General features: G+C 38.0%; 2 protein-coding genes across 4 annotated transcripts; both read left to right on the top strand.

The window, feature by feature from the left end:
• The first annotated feature begins 843 nt into the window (after positions 1-843).
• Positions 844-9,645, top strand: hp1bp3 (heterochromatin protein 1, binding protein 3). 2 transcript variants are annotated; one of them, XM_028002714.1, is made up of 13 exons: positions 844-976; positions 1,390-1,470; positions 1,806-1,965; positions 3,139-3,207; positions 3,322-3,478; positions 3,564-3,707; positions 4,421-4,480; positions 5,243-5,382; positions 6,133-6,223; positions 6,405-6,564; positions 7,767-7,878; positions 7,964-8,113; positions 8,195-9,645. In XM_028002714.1, the coding sequence occupies exons 2-13, from the start codon at positions 1,404-1,406 to the stop codon at positions 8,778-8,780; spliced, it is 1,896 nt and encodes a 631-aa protein (XP_027858515.1). In that variant the 5' UTR covers positions 844-976; positions 1,390-1,403; the 3' UTR covers positions 8,781-9,645. The 2 variants fall into 2 exon arrangements, with proteins under 2 accessions (XP_027858515.1, XP_027858516.1); XM_028002715.1 differs by lacking the exon at positions 3,139-3,207.
• Positions 9,646-11,312: 1,667 nt separating this feature from the next.
• On the top strand, positions 11,313-18,803 carry sh2d5 (SH2 domain containing 5). 2 transcript variants are annotated; one of them, XM_028002719.1, is made up of 10 exons: positions 11,313-11,672; positions 12,057-12,112; positions 12,182-12,262; positions 12,331-12,405; positions 12,608-12,754; positions 15,462-15,662; positions 15,943-16,126; positions 16,428-16,533; positions 16,622-16,781; positions 17,924-18,803. In XM_028002719.1, exons 2-10 carry the CDS (start codon positions 12,062-12,064, stop codon positions 18,113-18,115), a joined length of 1,197 nt encoding a protein of 398 aa, XP_027858520.1. In that variant the 5' UTR covers positions 11,313-11,672; positions 12,057-12,061; the 3' UTR covers positions 18,116-18,803. The 2 variants fall into 2 exon arrangements, with proteins under 2 accessions (XP_027858520.1, XP_027858519.1); XM_028002718.1 differs by having other exon boundaries at positions 11,319-11,672; positions 12,034-12,112.
• The last annotated feature ends 136 nt before the right edge of the window (positions 18,804-18,939 follow it).

Below are 18,939 nucleotides of genomic sequence, written 5' to 3'. Positions count from 1 at the left end.
GAAAGCTCTCAGTTTAATGGTCCTATGTTGCAATTATTACGTGTGAGTATGGTGAAATAAGGATCATGCGAGATTCCAGATACAAGCGACAGAAATGAGATCTATTATACTACCTTGGATATTTTATTCAAGGCATTTTTCTTTCACTTTTAGCTCTACAAACAAATCTGATATGATAATGATAAAGATGGTTACCAAGAGAGTCTTCCTGGGAAATAAGTTAGAAAAGAATGACTTCTTAATTTTATTGTCCAAAAAAAATTTGATGTTGTGACAGACCACTAGGGGGCTCTATTCACACCGAGATGACTGGGTGTTTGGATTTTAAAAACATGTTTGTTTTTTTGATAACGACTGCTTTCAGTCTGGAACTTGTAAAAAATTTCAGTGGACTTTATTTGTTTTAGGTCATTTGACGCTGACCTATTAATGACTCCAACTGAATAAGGGATGGAATAATCCATATTTGTCATCTTCAATTCAAATTCAAAAAGCACTATATTCACCCCCAAAGGGAAATAAAAAATGATTGCCAAAAACTGTTGCTGTAAAAATCTCAAGCATCGCTAGTATATTGCTTGTGTTGGGCACCAATCTTCTGAACAAGTGGTCTAGTCACCAGATAAGACACGTTCAAAGACCTTGACAAAAGCCAAGACAAAAACCACATCAAAACACTTAAAATGTGGGGGAAATACTCTGATTATGTTTTTTGTTCTGCAGCTAAACTGTCATATTAAAACCATATTTCCGGCTGTACTTGATTATTGGGGAAAAAACGGTAGTTTAATTTTTTTATTTCAGCCATAAAAGCACTTTTTTTGTTGTTATGATTTGAATCTTCTGACGTGCAGCGTGACACCGCACGTCATCAGCGGTCCGAGTGGGGCGGGGCTCGTTAACGGAGAATTCGAAATAAAGGATCCTGCAGAAATCTCACCTGAAGCTATTTCACTTGTCAGCAGCGCAGTGAAAGGTAAGCTTGCTTTGTGTTGCAATACATTTTTTGCTGAACATTAATTTGCATCGATTTCATGCTCGGAAAAGCCGCTGCTTGTGGAGTTTTTGCTCCGTGCAACTGAAATGAATTTTATGTGCCTTGTGCGACGCCATTACTGTGCTCCCAACCCCACGGACAAAATGGCGAATGTGGCGAAAAAAAAAATTTTTGCAGCTCATTGTTTGGAGCGGACGGGATGGGTTTGTGTAAAGCTGGCGGGTGTGAGGGGTTGTTGACGCGGGTTTTGAAGGGGGTCGTGCTTTTCGCGAGAGGCGAATTGCACCTCCAGTTTCAGGTGGAGGAAATGAATGAAGTGGGTTTGGCTCGTTGGAAGCACGCACATAAACAAATGTTCATGCTCATGCATATGGCTTCTCCTTTTCGTTCAGAATAATCGTCTGTGATGCCGATTCGCCGAGCAGCCGCAACTCCAACCCAGGAGAAGGCTCCCTCTGCGGCTGCAGAGAAAGGTGAGGCCGGGGTCGGACATCCCTCGTCTCCTCCCCTCCCCTATCCGTGGACCCCTGAGCAGCACCACCCACGAATATCTCACTAAGAGCTCGGCCCACACTACTCTGTTTTAGGATTGATCTTAACTTCAACATGGTGCTATTATTCACTATTTACACTTTTCTTTACAGTTTATAACATTCACATTAACAGTATTTCATCAGATAGAATAACTCCTTTTTTTTTAAGTTTTAGTTCAACATCTGGATATATACATTTCAGTTCATTTATATTACTGCAAAAAAATATATATTCGCTGTCACTTCATCGTTCTGTTTGTTTTTTGACTTCAAAGAACAAGAGGCGTCATCTGGAGAGTCGCCCCCTGCTGATAAAGAGCAGGCTGCATCTTCAGCTGCCCCAGCAGAGGGGGAGGCATCTGGCGATGGAGAGACCGAGGAGAAGGCAGAAGACGGACCCCTGGAGACAAAGGAGGAACCTGGAGACGGGAAAGAGTGAGTTACGACCTAGACCCGGGTTGCAAGTGAAAACCCTGCGATATTTCACTTTGATAGCACTTTTATCTTTTTAAATTATCCTTACCTCTGCTGGATGACAGCTGACTGCTCACGTGGTTGCAGTGTCCCCTTCGTAAAAGATGTGAAGTCCTGTCACATCCACAACCATTTCCCTGCACTAGATTAGTCAAACTGACGGATGTGCTCACAGTCTTGGAGGAGTCCAGGAGGAGAAGACAATGTCCTCTGTCTTTGGTTTGTTTTCTTTGGACAGGAAGTGTCTGCCCACTAGGGTTTGTCACTGCACAGTTCAATGCAACAAAAGTTTATTTTTGGAGCAGCATCAATCTGCGTCCTTGTGATTTTTCTCTCTTGGTTTTTTTTATTTTATTTTTTCATGCAGAACAGATTATTCTGCGTTTTACAAGTTGGCAGGTCTGCGGTCTCAGCCCATATGCTTGACTGTCTGCATTATTGTAAAGTTTAAATTATTTTTAATTGGAACAACAAAAACCACTAAGGGGAACTTTGAAAAACAAGCTGATGTGCTGAAACTAAGCCTTATTATCAATTAGGGCATTCCTGTTTTTAAAGATATTTATTTATTTGGCAGGGACAATATCCATTAACTTTGCTGTAAATGCATCAGAATTAGCCAACTGGCTGTTTTCCATCCATTGTCTCTGGGCAAATTGTCTCACTAAAAACAAAGAAAGGGTTATAAAATGATAAAACGGTTACAATGAACTTAACTTTAGTGCACAGAGGATAGTGTTAGCTTTACAATAAGATTTTGCAGTAATTACTTGCAACTGTACTATTCAGTGGTAATATTTCAAACATATTAATCTTTAACTCTTTACACCCACACTAGCCATTTAAAAAAGTAAAGCCCAAATTTTATGGAAACTTGACAACAATTAACTCTTGGAAATATTAGCTGCAATTATGTTTTGTTCATAAACTCTTAGATGAAGGCACTTGGGTAATATTTGATTAACTCTTTTTGTAAACTTTACCCTCTTCCTCCTCCTCTTCTCCCAGACTTCAATAAGTAATTTTGCATCTGTCAGCTCTTGGATTGGTGGCATTTCAGCTCAAATTACCGTTGTGGTCATTGAGACCGATGTTCTGAAACTTAATTTTGTCTCTCTTGCCGGTGACAAACAGACATAATGTGAAATGCCAGGACTGCGCGGCTGGACAGTGCTCAACACACTGCTATGTTCTCCTTCTAAGGTGAGGATGTGATAAAGATAAGGATAAGGGTGGTAACGATCACAGTGAAATATCGCTTGAACCGCACTGACCCATCCCCCTTCACTGAACTTGTGTTGCTCCTTCTGGTGGCAGGATGAAAGATGGCGTCAAGCATAAGAAATCCAAATCCAAGAAGGTGAAACGGACAATTCCTGCATGGGCTAGCGTCACCACACACAAAAAAATCCCCGTGTCCAACTTTGCAGGCACGCAGAACAAAGTGGAAAACGTCCTTGTCGAAGCAATAGGGGTGTGTACCAACTCTGAGCTCATCTTGGTCTTGGTCGTCTTTTGGCAACATTTGTTTCTTTGAATACTTTTTGTTTCCCTTGCAGTCCTCCAATGAGAGGTCTGGGATGTCCTTCCAGTCCGTCATGAAATATATGTTGAAAAAATACCCAGGTATGGAGTTTCACAAGAAGAAGACTCTAATCAAGAAATCAATGAAGAAACACTTGGAAAAGGGCACCATCAAACAGGTAAAACGTTTTTAAACTTCTCCTACAACACTTTTGAAAAGGGTTGTGCCCTTTCGTAGATTGGTGTAATTTTTTTTTATCAAACTAATTTGATGTCGGACAAAAATAACTTCAGTAAAAAAATTTATTTTTATATTATTTAATTTGCTAAGGGACAGAGCTATCCAAACCTACCTGTCCCTGTGTGAAAAAGGTAACTCCCCCAAGTACCCTCTATAGCAAATCATGAGTAAACCTTTAGTTTCACTTGTCACATTTCAGTCTTAATATCTGCCAGATCTGTAAAATCAAAGCACTGCAATAGATTTTATGAGGAAATGGGTTAAAAGATCTCAAAAAGTAGCATAAAAATAAAGTCTGGAAAAGCTTATGCTATAGATGTTTTTTACACTGCACCAAGAACTATTAAAGAAAACAAAATAAAAACATTTGAAGAAGATGCTGATCTCAACTTTATGAAATGTAAACAAAAATGGAGTGGCGTGAGATGTTTGTTTTTTAGACTTTCTCTTTTATCTTTGGCTTTCTCTTTTGTTGATGTTCAGTACAATTATATGTACACTTTCTGTCCATCCTTACAGTCTTCACTTATCTAGAAGATTAAGCCTCTAATTTGTTGCAAATGTTCATTTTTAATTTTATTGTGGTCGACCTTGGGCTAACTGTCACAGGATTATAAATAAATCCTCATTTGTGTTTTTCCCGTCTCCCAGCTGAAGGGTAAAGGCCTTTCAGGAACCTTCGCCATTGGAAAAGCGCTTCCCCAATCTAAGGTGTGTTGCCGTAGAAACGTCCTTACAACCTTTTTAAGCTGGACTGTTTCCTGGAATAACTGTGTGCTGTCTCACAAGTTCTCAAACAATTTTTTTGCCTATATTGGGTCCACATTAAAGTCAGGTTTGCTCATGTTTATATTTAGCTGTTGGAGAATGAAAAGTACCCACACTCTGGTCCAAGTAAAGCCTCTAGCTAACCTTAGAACTTCAATGTGGCAGCAGATAACAAGAAGCTTTAAGTATTACAGCAGAATGTTGGTTTGACTTAGTAACTCTTGTGGTGCTTTCCTGATTTGAAAAAATACATTTAAAGATTAAAGGGCCAGTTACTGAAAATGGCTGTTTTTTTGTTTGTTTTGCATCAACGGTCACATCTCAATTTTATGGCATGAGATCTCATAATATTAAAACTGTTGACATATTGTCCCACAATGTGATATGTCTTTTGTATAGTATTATCCAGTTACTGTTATACAGTTGTGGTTTACCAATAATTTCTTTAAGCCTTACATCCTGTAGTTATGCTGATCACATGTAATATTAATTAGTCAACAAAATGTTGGCTGGTCATAGCTGGGTATTGATTGCAGAGTTTTTAAAACACGATTTGTGAAACATTTTTAATTTGTCAAGAGGGAAGAAAATATTAGTGTATCTTAGTTACTCAAAATCGATTGATTGTCAGCACATAGTGTATGGTCTCGTCTTGCACTGACCTGCGCTCAGATCTAATTCTGCTCCATCTCACAACATTTCTAGAAAGGCGTTCCGAAGCAGGAGCCTCTGGGAGACGCCCTTCCTCTCATCATCACTCGGCTCTGTGAGCCCAAAGAGGCCTCTTACAATCTTATCAAGAAGTATCTGGAGCAGCACTTCCCCAGCCTCAACATTGAAAACAGGTGTGACAGGGATCCCTCGGGGTGCTCAGCTCTCCCTAACCTTTGTTTTCTACATTGTCCAGTATAAGCCACATGTTATAATTATTACAAATCTCCTTTTAAAAGAAAATTAAGATTGGTAAATGGTTCTTACAGGGATCTCCAACTCTGATCGTGCAGACACTGTCCTGCAAACTTTAGTTTAGGGATACACACTATATTGACATCAACATCGGTATCAGCAGATGTTGGTCTTTTTTTAAATTTATTTAATTTGTCCAATTAAATAAAACTGTACCAAAATTAACAAGTTATATTTATTTCCATCTTTTTGACTTGTTTTTGGAGGGTCCTAGATTAGTCATGTTAGTCTGGAGTTTGTTTTTTTCCCAATGTGTTGAAATTTAGGCAATATTTGGAAATATCGGTTAATGGCCATAACATCAATATTCATTTTGGCTGTCAACATCAGTGCATCATAGCTCCAAAACTCCTGAATATCTTTGAAACATAAACATGTCTTACTTGTTGTAGGGTAACATTATTACTCTGCTATTTTTCCGTCTTTGCCCACAAAAGACCTAAATATTGTCGCGCATTGCGTAAATCAGGCTGTTCCTATAATTGATTCAATATATCGAACTCTCGATGAACCAAATCCTCATGAATCACACCATTGCAGCTAAAGGAATAATTGGGGAGATGAGAATCTACTATAAGAATTGTCCTTTGATTAGATGAGTTGAGTTGATAGCCTTGTTTTTATCTAAGGCCTGATGTACTGAAGACAGCCCTGGTAAGGGCGGTAGAGAAAGGACACCTGGAGCAAATCACAGGGACAGGAGCGAGAGGAACCTTTCAGGTAAATCTTCAAATACTCCTCTAATCTCACCATGTTAGCATTTTCCAAATGAAGCCATTTATTAAAGAACATGATTGACTGATTATTTTTCATATACTTCTTTTTTTACTGTTGCTGTTCTATTATGCAAATGTTGTCAAAGTTACATTTGTTCATGTCTCCTGTATTGTTTCCTTCCCAGCTGAAGCGAGCTGCCAAAGAGTCTCAGCTGAAAGGCAGCACGTTGGAAGATGCTATCACGGTTGCGATCACAGCTATGAATGAGCCCAAAACCTGCAGCACTACATCCCTGCGCAAATATCTCGTAGACTCCAACAAGGACGTCAAGGAGAACTTGTTGGGTAAGTTCCTATCTGTCCATGTTCACAGTCCTCAGCTGGCCTAACTTAAAAAGGATTATATGCTTAAATATTTTCACTGTTAGTGTGGATACTAAACCTAAAGGCTTCTTAGAGTATATCCCTGCAAAATGAGGGTGAACTTAAACCAAACATGCATCTCCAATAAAGGTTCAACATCAGTCAAACGCATTACACCAACCAAAGAGATTTCCTCGTGCATTCCAGGAAGACCACTGCTTCAGAAACCTTATTACTTAAACCTTTCATAAAGTCTCAGCATGATCAGGCATGTGTACAGGTGCTGGATGACTGATCAGCCTCAAAACATGCAGAGCCAGTTTTAATCTGAAGAAATCCATTTTAAAGTGAGCATTGTGAGACTTATAAGTCTTCACTTGTTTTCGTTTTCTTTTTTTATATAATTACATTGTGTCACACAAACTCTTGCTTTAGTGGACAATAAACTTAATTCCAGTTTTGCTTGGAACTTAAAGGCAACCTATTATGTAAAATTCACATTTTGCACAATTTTGTACTTCCATTTGGGTTTCGACTGCTTCTGAAAACAAAGTGTTTAAAAAAAAAAACACCCAGCTGTTTTTTGTTTTATGGTGTCTGAAAAATTAGCGGTTTCAGAAACCTTTGGAATGCAATATTACTAATTAACAGGCAATGTACAGCCTGTTGCCAAGCAACCTGAGCAAAGCACTGCCCATTACTTAGCAACGTTCGGTCAGCTGGTTTTATTTCTGTATGCGCTAAAAAAGTCGAGTGCTTTGTTTGTTGACTTGCCATTCCGAAATCACTTGCTGCAATTTTGTTGGTTGAGCAGAAGACTCTACTTCTGCTTATCAAAGATGTATGGTTGTATAATTGCACGACTGTTTGCAGCCATTTTTGCATGCAAGTGTAAACAGTGAGTATAGTGGTGTGGCCAGCAGCAGCTTATTTAGACATAAAGTGACAAGAGGCCCTGAAACGGCTCATTCTGAAAGGAGCTCAAAATAGGCAAAACTGACGACACTAAAATCTAATTATCTAAGAATTATTTTGTACAAAAAAAAATTTATAAACATGTCTGGCTCGTTCTATGGGCTATACAAAACTTGTTCTTGGAAGTATAATTATAAGTCACCTTTAAAATACATTTTTAAACAACCTAAACAGACATATGTTATTAAAATGGGAACTCTCTTCTTCAGTGGCCAATTTGAGAAGGACTCTGACCAAGTGTAAAGTTCTGGGCTGGATGGAGCAGATAACTGGTCACGGTTTCACAGGGACTTATCAGCTCTCGTTTCCGTTTTATCCAAGGTAAACCACAATTTAAAAAATATAAAATAATTAAATATATTAACATGTACTGAGGCATAGATTTTTCTTTTTGTTATTGTCATAGCCCTACAACCCTGTATCCAGACAAGTTTAAAGATGTTCCAACAAAAACAGTCAAGCGGAAGCGGTTTACAGATTCTTCAGATGAAGAAGATGAGGAGGAAGAGGAATCTGAGGAAGAAGAGTCAGAAGATGAGGCTCCAGTTCGTAAGAGGTAACTATAAACTTTTTTTATTTTTTCATAGTAAGCTTACACTTTTTTGTTGCAGCATCTAACTCTTGAAATCACTCTTAGGAAACCTAACAAGAGGCCTCCACCTAAGGCTCGGCGCCCTCCGCCAGCCAAGAAACCCCGCAGCGTCAGTAAGTCGAAGGCTGGAGGTAAAGGTCGAGCACTTGCAAAGAAGTCGCCTGTCAAGAAAGCTGTGAGATCGGGAAGGAACCCACCGAAAAAGGAAACTGTATCAACACCTAAAGCAACACCTGTGAAGAAAGGGGCTCCTTCAAGAAAGTCTAAAACACCAGCTGTTAAAAAGCTAAGCAAAAAAGGCTCCAGGAAACCCCCATCCAGAGAGTCGTCCCCGGACGAGCCCAAAGTTGAAAAGGCGACGACAAAAAGTGGTTCCAGGCGGATAAAAACCGAGGAGTCCTTCCCTGAGGAGCCGAAAGTTCTAAAGGAGACGACGAAAAGCGGATCAAAGCGACCCAAAGTTCAAGAGTCGTCCCCCCCCACGCCCAAGGAGCCCACGCCCAAAAAGCAGGCAGCCAGAGGTGGGCCCAAAAAAAAGGCACAACCTCCGCCTCCCAAGAAAGCGGACCTCCAAAAAAACCCGAAAAGCAGCAAACAGTCAGCTCGAAAGTCCAAGAGAGGAAGATACTGAACCCATGAGCGCCTTCCAGAAACTGGGCTGTGCTGAACAGTCTGCATCTTTGTTTCAATGCTCTCTCTATTTTTACCATTGTTTTCTCTGTTTTAGAGGGCTGTAGTTTTAACGTTCATTTTGTTTTGTTTTTTACTGTAGAGTAAGAACATTATCTTAACAGTTGCGTTAGCTGTGCATTGAGGGTGTGTTGAAGTACTTTTTTCATTTTTTTTCATGATGTGTAGAACAGCTTGGTTAGTCTTGCCGTTAAAGCTGCCAGTTTGGGAAAGCATAGCAAAATTCACCATACTGTAACTAGTACCATGTCTTGACTTCTGTTTGTATGTGTTCATCCACTCAGTGCTGGTGGCTCACATTCCTAATCCCAACAAAAGAGAGTTCAGTGTTCTTTCTAAGGCGGAAGTGTCAGATTTATTTTTATTATTATTGTTATTAAGAGGTTAAAGACCTTAGACTGTCAGTGTTGCTGCTCTATAAAAGAGAGAAATTTAGACTGTTGTCCAGTGTCTTAAAACTCCAATCCTGTACAGTGTGGCCAGTACAGGATTGGAGTCTGAAATCTTATCCATATTCGTAATCTTTATACTTTTGGGAACGTTTCATGTTCAACCAGCTGCCCTGTTGATTTTAAATGAGGGGAAAAAACACTTAATATTGAAATCACAAATGAAATAACATGTCTGTATGTAATCAAGCATATACAGTGGTTTTAATAGCTTCACAGCTGTTATTTAGTTCCAAATTATAATAAATTTGCATTGTAAGAAATGGAGGATACCAGCTCACACATACCCTGCATGCATGTATTCCCTGTGTTATGCTTTTTTTTTCCAAGTCATTAATAAAATGGCTATATTTGTAATCTGTTTGGGTTTTTTGTAAGCTGATCTGATTTGCTCTCTGGGTATCTTTGAGCAGAAAAGACAATCTGTCTCCATATTTGTCACCCACATTTTCAGATTTTAACTGTTATTTTCCATGAGTTTTGCTGAATCTCTTTTTTCCCTTTCTATTTTTTTTTTTTACTCGAACCTTGCATTCAATGTAATATTGCCCTTAAGTGCAATAAGCCACATTTGAATAATGTAACTTTAGCACATTATTCTAAAGACATTTCTTTCTTTTAGCAGTAGAAAGAAATGTCATTATTCATTCAATCATAAACTATTTCAAAATCTCCAGTATCCAAATTTAGTTCAAGGCGAACTAGTTTTTTTATTAATCATTTTAAATGAGTAAAACAGTCTAAGGTTTTCTGACTTAAGTACTGTGTATTGATTGACTTGCACATAATCAAAACCGTTTTCACAGGCAAACTAGCAGTTCAAGCAATTCCTTGTGCCTGGAATCACTTCAGGTTTGAATAAATGTAGAGGATTGTGTCAGGAAGGGAATCTGACAATAAAAACCTAAGCCAAATCAAATATGCAAACCACAAACATGGAGTAGTGAACCCTGAAGGGAAAAGTCAAGAGAAAAAAATTGAGGAACCCATTCTGGCATCATTCTTGTTCTGAAGTAATTATAAAATAAATTGGTTTGTATCAGAAATTGGATCTTGGTGTACCATTTTCAGATTATCTTTAATTTGAAAAAGAAAGCTCATTTATATAGATATATTCATTCATCAGCTAAAGGAACCTCTTAGCTGCACCCAAACATATTCATGGAAGGAAAACTGCTGAAGAAAATGATGTAACAGATGACTATTAAGATGATTGGGGACAAACCCATTTAATAGTTACATCTGCTACATCTGTCGCAGTTTCTTGTCAAGCCACTCCTGAACCATTGTCAAAAGCATCTTACCTAGACTAAGGAGACAATGACTCAACTGTTAAACAGTGGTTCAAAGTCCTATTTTCAGATAAGGGTCAAATTTGCATTTCATTATTAAAACGAGGAAAACTGGAGAGGCGGGGTCCAGGTTTCCACAGTTAATGATTATTGGGCAGCAAAGTCCTGGCTGTGGTCCACTGCGTTTCATTAAGTCCAAAACCAGAGTATCTGTCTGCCGCGAAGTTTTAAAAAGCAAAGAGGAAGATGAGTGACACTACACCAAATCAATGGCGTAAAAAATATTTCCAGTCGGCATTGTCTGTATTTAACAGCATGTGTAAATGAGGTGATTGAAGACAGAGGCATGTATCTCAGAAGCTGAGATCCTGACTGTGAGTCATAATAATGTATTATACTAAAATAAATACTTGAAATATGTCTGTCTATGATTATGCTTCTTAAAATAACTGCAGAAATGGTTATCGTTTCGATGATAATTTAATTTTTTAGAGATGCACCTGAAATGCCACAAATATACAGAAACCAGAACATTATGACTCTATATCAAGAGGCGACTGTTGCCACTTGGGTGCGCTCCTGTTCTTTAGAATTCAGGCTAATGTCAACGTAAAAAACAAAAAAACAATATAAGTCTCATACTACAACAACATGAAGATCTTTGTTCATTGTTCATTTGCTTTGCTGGTAGTATTCGGTGTTTGGTTTGTTTTGAGCTTTAGGTAATTTAGCCAAAACCCATCAGGGCAAAACTTTTGAGGAGGACTTGCTTGAATGTTTTCATTGAACTCCTGAGTTTCGTATTGAGCAAGAAGCAGGAATGTGTGAGGAGCTGCCTGGGAAAGAATTTCTGGGAAGAAACAGCTGGAGGGCGGGGGGTTTGACTCGGGCTGTTGTCTTCCGCCGTCTTCCACATCTTGAGAGAGAAAAAAAAGGTTCATTTTCACCTCCCTTCACACAGACACGCCTCGGACTGACTGCGCACCTGAGCCGCGGAGCAGCAGGTAAAGGTGAAGCGGACCTCGGTGTGTCTGCTGTCACAACCAGGTACATAGAAGACGAAGATTGGCATTGAGGTTCCGACTCAGAAAGGTAAGTATCTGTGATTTTAAGTTGTTTCTTTTCTTTTCTTTTTTTTTTTTCGAGACCCAGCGGGCTGAAATTCAAGTCGAGACCTTTCAGTAAACTGAACGGAAATTGCTCAAGTTTACACGCCGCATTCTTGTGTTTTTCCTGGACATTTTGAGATGGACTTGTACAGTAATAACAAACAAAACATAAATGAAAGAGGAAAAAAACAACAACATTCTGCAGTGATTAAAATTGTGCAAAAGAAAGCGAAGTGAGCGCAGTAATCCTTCGCTCTAATTCAAACGAACCTCCAAACGGGACAAAATCCGGATTGTAACGTGATAAGCATTTAACATCCTTTTGAACTGTTTTTCTATGTGAGGTTTTTGTTGCTGGATAAAACAGGCAGCATGGGAGAGACACAAACTACAGACGATGGCACAGTGACACGATCAGCAGAGGTATGAACACTCATCACCTGTATATTGAAGTATATAGGTTTTCTTAAACTTGTCTTTTGTCTGGGAAAGTATGTTGGGTCGTTTCTTGTGGATGACTGCTGCTTAGATGATCAAATAAAGCAGCTGCACACACAGCTGAAGTACTTAAAGGTGAGTCCGTTGCTGATATTTCAATCATAGTTGTAAAAAGAAATCTAACGCAGTTTGTTGACAACCAGGCTTGCAAGAAAATCAGGCCGGTAACCTTGAAGTTCTCACTCAAAGGGGTGAAAATCTATGATGAGGATGAAATGGTAAGTGTATTTTTTTGTTGTTAAAAACATCCAGTATAACAACCTGCTTCAACTTCTTTCAATCACATCTCATTTTTTAAATAAGTCTTGACTTGATTTTATTGCATAACTATCACAACCTGCATTGTTTCAAACGTGATTTCAAACAAATGGCGTTTATGTTTCTGTTTGTCTGACTCTTTGATGTCTTCCTGGTCCAAAGACCCTCCTAATGGCTCATGCTTTGCGAAGAGTCTCTCTGTCCACTGCCCGCCCAATTGATGGCCAGTTTGCCTTCGTCTCCCATAACCCAGGCAGCACCTACGGCCAACTTTACTGCCATGTCTTTAAGGCAAGACATGCCCGAGCGGTAAGGAATCTCTTCAAAGTGGGATAATAAAATGTTGCTCTGTTAATTTTCTGACTAAAAAACTGTGTAAATGTGCTTTTATAACAGAAATGATCACATTTAAACTCCATTTGTCTAGAACATTATACATAATATAGAAATTTAAACTACTTTACTGCATACACTAGCATTTTGAATAACAAACAAAGAAAACTAGAAATCGCAAACAAATGTATTTGATCCCAACAGGACACTCAAGTAATTTGGGGGGGAAAAATCAGGTTCTGTGACTAACATGAGACGGAGCATGTAGACTAACAATGTGCATGTCATATGATAACCTATGATAATGTTCTTTTACATAGAGAATGATTACGCAGAGGCATAACCTGTAATTTTGGAAAGAACATTATGTTACTCTGAAGGCGAAACATCTGAGGATGAGTTATTTTAACTAAAAAGGCTACATCTGAAAGACGTTTGTTTATGAAAAAAGAAAAGATTTTATTTCAAAATGAGAAGGATCTTAAAAAACGTGCAAAATTTGACATTTAGAAAAAATGGACAACAGTTCAAACAAGATATTTATACACACTGTATGAAAACATACACAGCCTTTTTTCCTTCCTTTTTTAACATAACTAGCCTTAATTATAGCATTTTAGGTCAGCTAGAATTACCAAAACTATTTGAGAGTTTATATACAGTTAGCTTACTATGCTGCAAAACATTCTGGGAAAGCCTTGTGCTTGATTATGGCTTTGTAAGCTTCTGGAATTCAGAAGCTTTGCTCCATTTTGAGTAAATTGGAGCAACACCTTTGGATGTATCTTAAGACACAATTTGTCCTGGTGTGAGATCATAGAGAAATTAGACAATATATCAGGAAGACAACTGTGGATCTCCACAAAGTCTGGTTCATCCTTTTGTGCAAATTCCAGATGATTTACGTTAATCCGTTCAGTTTTATTGAAGTATAAACAATGGTTTTATCCAATGGTATGATGTCTAACCATCATATCATTTAGAGAGGAGATGGGTTCTCTATTATAGAAATGTCTGCGTTTTAGTGAAAGTGCCGCAGTCACATAAGTTGGGTAGCAACACTGACTAAAACATCAATCAGAGGAAGAAGCCAGTAATAAAATTTTTTTTATAAAGAGCCAGGTAAGAGTTTACAAATTTGAAGACATTTCCTGTGGTATAATGAATCTAAAATTTAAGTATTTGAAAAAGAGGAAAGTTTGAAAGACTGAGTTGAACCATGCCAAATGTGATGCACCTGAGTGTCGGCATCATGTGCACTTCACAAAATGAATGAAATCATGAAAAAAATAACATCTCAAGACATCATCTAAATCAGGGGTCCCCAAACTTTCTCCTGTGAGGGCCACATAACTTGTCCCTTCTCTGATGGGGACCCGGGGTCAGTTTGTAACAGAAAAAGTGTGACGATTGTAAGAGTGCTAAACATAAAAATGTATTGTTTTTCAGAAAGCACAATCAAATAACCTTTTCTGGATTCTTCAGAGAACAAAAGTCAGGAAATAACACTATTTATGAAATAAATAATAACCAAATAACACTGGGTTCTCCACATAAAAAAAGGGTTAGGGTCAATTATATGCATGTATAAAATAGTTACTAACTAGTAGTTAATAATAAATAAAGTTCATTACTAAGGAACATTTATTTTATTGCAAAAGTCCAACTTATCAAATAAAAATGCACATATATGAAAATACTCTGGTATTGTTCAGGGGGCCGGACCAAATGTGGAGGCGGGCCGCATCTGGCCCGCGGGCCGTAGTTTGGGGACCACTGATCTAAATGGTTAATGACCCTGAATGTTCTGCCATATTAGTAACAAATTGGTTTAAGGATGGGAAAGTCAATATATTAGAATTACAATCAGTACTTTTATTCCAGAGTGAAAACAAGCATCTTCTACATACTAAGACAAGAATCTTAAAAATAAAGTTCCAAGACCATTTCTGCCTGTCTTTGGAAGCTTTGCTTCAGTTTGAAACCAAAAAAAAAAACCCAGCAGCACTGGGCATTATGGAAAAAGTTGCTGTATTATTTTGTAGTCTGTTAGTTTCTTCCAGTTTATATGAAAGATCGTGCACTCCTCTTGCAAAAATGTGTACATAAATTGGTTTGACTAAAATAAATATCTTTTTAAGATCGGTTTAGCATCAAAACACTGAAAAAGTATTCTGTTAACCTCAGAAAAACGATCAGAAATTGTTTAGATATTAGCATGGCAGTATATCAAGATATGTTAATAGCTTTATTGTGGTAATATAAAGTGATTTATCGAAGAACCAGGTGATTAATATAATTTTGTGCTGTGCAGTTGCTTTCTGCATTATATGAAATCACATTTCATTATATGAAATCACATTGCTACATTTGGCTCCTGAAACTGTATCAGACCAACTCATGAGTTTATCATTACCTTCAATGATATTGCTGACAGAACAAAATTGGAGTGCAAATTAAACTCATGCACTGTCTGCTAACTAGAATTAGCTTCTTGCACTTTCTTCAGATGCATCAAAAGTCCTGTTCATAGCTTTACATAAAACTACTTTCTCCCCATCCTCCCTCCAGGTTAATTTCAGGAGTTTAGAAATTCTGCAAAATAATGTTGAAATCTATTTACAAGTTATGAGCTGGAGAACCAATTTTTAAAAAAATTTTCTCTCTCCCTTATTTCTCACAGGCTCAGTTCTTGAATTTGCTACTCTGCCGATGTTTCCAATTGTTTTATTTGGAGAAACATCCAGAAGAGGCGCAAGAAAGCTCCAGTGGGTCATTGCCGCAGCGTAATCCCTCGCTGCTCAACCACGGCTTCCCTCTTAGCGTCAGTGCCCTAGTTTCCTTTAGAAGAGCTCCTTTTCGAGGACTGCGGTTAAGCACAAAGGTTTGGAACCTCAACTCTTTCATCTTCCCATCTACTAAACATTTAATTAATTTCTGAAACGATTGTTTGAGAATTTGATATCTTTTGATAGATTTGTGCATTGTTTGACACATTATTTAAAAAGATCTAAATTTGCTTGAAATTCTATTTACTTTTAATTAAATAAAGCTTGGTTTTATACAACCCACAAGGTTAAAACAACAAATTACATCCTGGTTTAGGTGTCTCCAATTTTATCCACATGCACTAGATTACTTTTGTTTGTTTGTTTTTAATTTAGAAATCTAAGAAGTCGTCCAATGACCTTCCTGACAGCCAAGATGATGTTTTTTCCTCTTCCTCTCCCTCACTGACGCGGAAGAAAGTAATCCGCGCCAAAGGACTACATTCTGGAGCTTACCGCTCCTTCACTTTCACACCACTCAAACAGCGCAGCGTTCACGAGCAACTAAGTGTGTCACAAGGTGGGCCAAGAGTTCACAGCGCGCTATCAAGAGTCAAAGAAATTAGGTAAAGCAGACTGTTTGGTGTTATGTGCAGGGCTGTTGCTCACTGTTTTGGTGTGGATGATGAGCTCACACATGGTTAAACATTTCTTCAGAGTTTGTCACGGTTTGGTTTACGTTCACAAATGTTACTGTTAAGAATAGACACACACTGACTGCCTTCCAACACTAACAATTACCATGGAGTGTCTTTCTTTTCCCTCCCTTGGGATAAAAGGAAAATTTAAATTGATTACACATTTTCTTAAATTTGAAACAGAAAAGGGTCAAGACAATGTGCCAGTGAGGAGATCCCGGGCTCCAAGTTTAGCCGAAACAGAGGAAGCATTGGCTCAGGCTGTGTGGAGTTGGGCTGGTCTTGCAAAGTAAGTATATCAAAGTTCTTTAAGTATCTTGCTTTCCCAGATTCCTTTATGTTGGTAATGCATCAGTGTTTTCTTTTCTTCTCTGCAGCGACAGCAGCTACTCCCTCCTGGCAGATGATGTCATGGGATCATACCTTCTGTGCCCTCATCCCAAAAAACCTAAAAGTGGTTCCCTTATCGTTCGCTTCCCCTCCGGCCTGAAAACCCACCTTATAGAAAACACTCGTAAAGGGAAGTTCATGTTGGAGGTAATCATCATAACACATGGTCACTACACTTGTTTGCCAGTAAAAAGTACACAGTTATGCAGTGCTAAACTATTGATAAATTTATACAATTCCATAATAGGTACAGTGCCATGAAAAAGGATTTTATGCCTTATAGAGTTTTGCTATTGATTGAAAAAAGCTGCACAAGCTGATAAAAAAAAGGTAGTTCTGTTATGGCACTGCTCTGGAGCATTGAAAGATGGCTCATAAAATGAAGAAGACAGTCTACAAGTATGAGCAACTTTGTATTTGGAGACTGTAATTCAGCAACGCTGAGAGGCATCTTCAGATCTGCTGCTCTGTAGAGTGCTAAAGGATCCTGCCTGCCTGCTCACACCTATAATAACTCTTTGAAGAAGACATTATCCCATTATCCCTTTGGATTTTCTGTTGTAGTTAAATTTTAATTGTTATTGGGGGTTTACTGGTATGTTTTGGCACAATTTCCTTACAGTTCTGGAACAGGATTTCAGTTCTGCCGAGTCTCAACAATAACCCATAGCAACTTCTTGATTTCGTTCCTTTTTTAAAAACTTTAGTTGTACATTTGCCGCTGTGCTTCATATCACTGTCTTGTTGCATGACCCAGTTTTAGCTGCCAAGCAGCTGGCCACAAATTTGACTTTAGATTACTCTAGGATACAGAGACTATGGTCAATAAATCACTGCAAGGCGCCCAGTAATGTTAGCAAAAAAACACCAACTCCATGACCCACCCACTGTGCTTAAAAGTTTATGTTGTAATGCTGTTTAGTGTTCATTAACCACGATGCCATCCATTATTTCCCAAATATTTCAGTTTTAAAAATCCAGAAGTCTTAAAGTTTGTTTGCTATATGTAGGCCTCAACTTTTAAAAGAATAACCTCTAAAATTTAATGTGTAGTTCTTCATCTGAGAACTGCAATTTATATATATATACATATATATATATATGTATATATATATATTCACACACAAACACACACACTAGAAATTTGGTTCCCTGTGTGCAATGTTGCAAGCTTTTAGCATAAAAAGGAAAATATGAATTTCCCTTTTCATGCAAAAAGTTGTCAAATGTTTAAAATAAATATTAAAAACTATACTGTCTAATTTTAATTGTGATTTTTCTTGTGGCAGAAATGCAGGAGAGAATTTCATTCCCTTGGTGAACTCATTGAATACTACTCTGTGACCCCGGATGAGCTGCCTTGTCAACTGTGCTGTGCACGTGTGAACCACTGTTATGAGTGGGAAGAAAATACCAACACACAACAAGCTGCAAAACCATACAAAAACTCAACCAAAGCCAGAGTTAAAAGTTCACACTAAAAGTGAAAGGCAATAAACCCTGAGAAATTAGCTGCCAAGATGAGATGAGTCAAAATATGAGAATCTCTTTCTTTTGCACATTTTTTATTTTTAGCATTTTCACATGGTATATTGGGTATGTTTCACTCTCTAAAACACAGTGCTCCTATTATCAGTGTTGGTACATGTCTATGCTTTTGTATGCGCCAGATTCCATCAGGGCAGCTTATTTGTCAGAGATAATGTTGAGTGCTTGCAGCTTTTATGTAAAGTAAAATTTTAAAGTATTTTTACAAGCCTGTAAGGCATTTGACGTTTAAATGTTTTAAATATACCCCCTTTAAGTGTGGATTTTATTGCTGGGTCTTACTTTTTCCTTACCCCCCGCACTCCCCTCTCTTCCCCTAAAATCTTCTAAAGATGTTACCTAAGTAAATAACCATGTTTTACTCCGATTGTCCTTATCTTGTCTACATATTACTCTGTGTTTAAGAGATTGTATATGATGTTGCACTTTATTTTCAGTCCATCATATTATGTGCAGTTTAATGTAACAAAGTTTAGCGCACATCAAGATTGTCTGTGATGGTGGAAGATTTCTAGTCCATAATTTCTGATTAGTTATTTTTATGACCAGTCAGAATACATTTTTTTATCTCCATTTTACAATAAATAATGGACTCTCGTTTTAGTCCACATCTCAGTAAAATATGTGTCCTATGATTTATGCCTTGAATTACATGAATTAAATGCAACATTTTACTCAACATTGGATTATAATTCAACCTTGCATTTTCTTTTTTAATGTTTGACAAAAAAGCACCAGGTTACATTTACAACAGTAA

This window comes from Xiphophorus couchianus, chromosome 20, assembly GCF_001444195.1.
Source record: "Xiphophorus couchianus chromosome 20, X_couchianus-1.0, whole genome shotgun sequence".
Classification (NCBI taxonomy): domain Eukaryota; kingdom Metazoa; phylum Chordata; class Actinopteri; order Cyprinodontiformes; family Poeciliidae; genus Xiphophorus; species Xiphophorus couchianus.
Note: the sequence above shows the minus strand (reverse complement) of the source record. Positions and strands in the feature narration are given on the sequence as shown.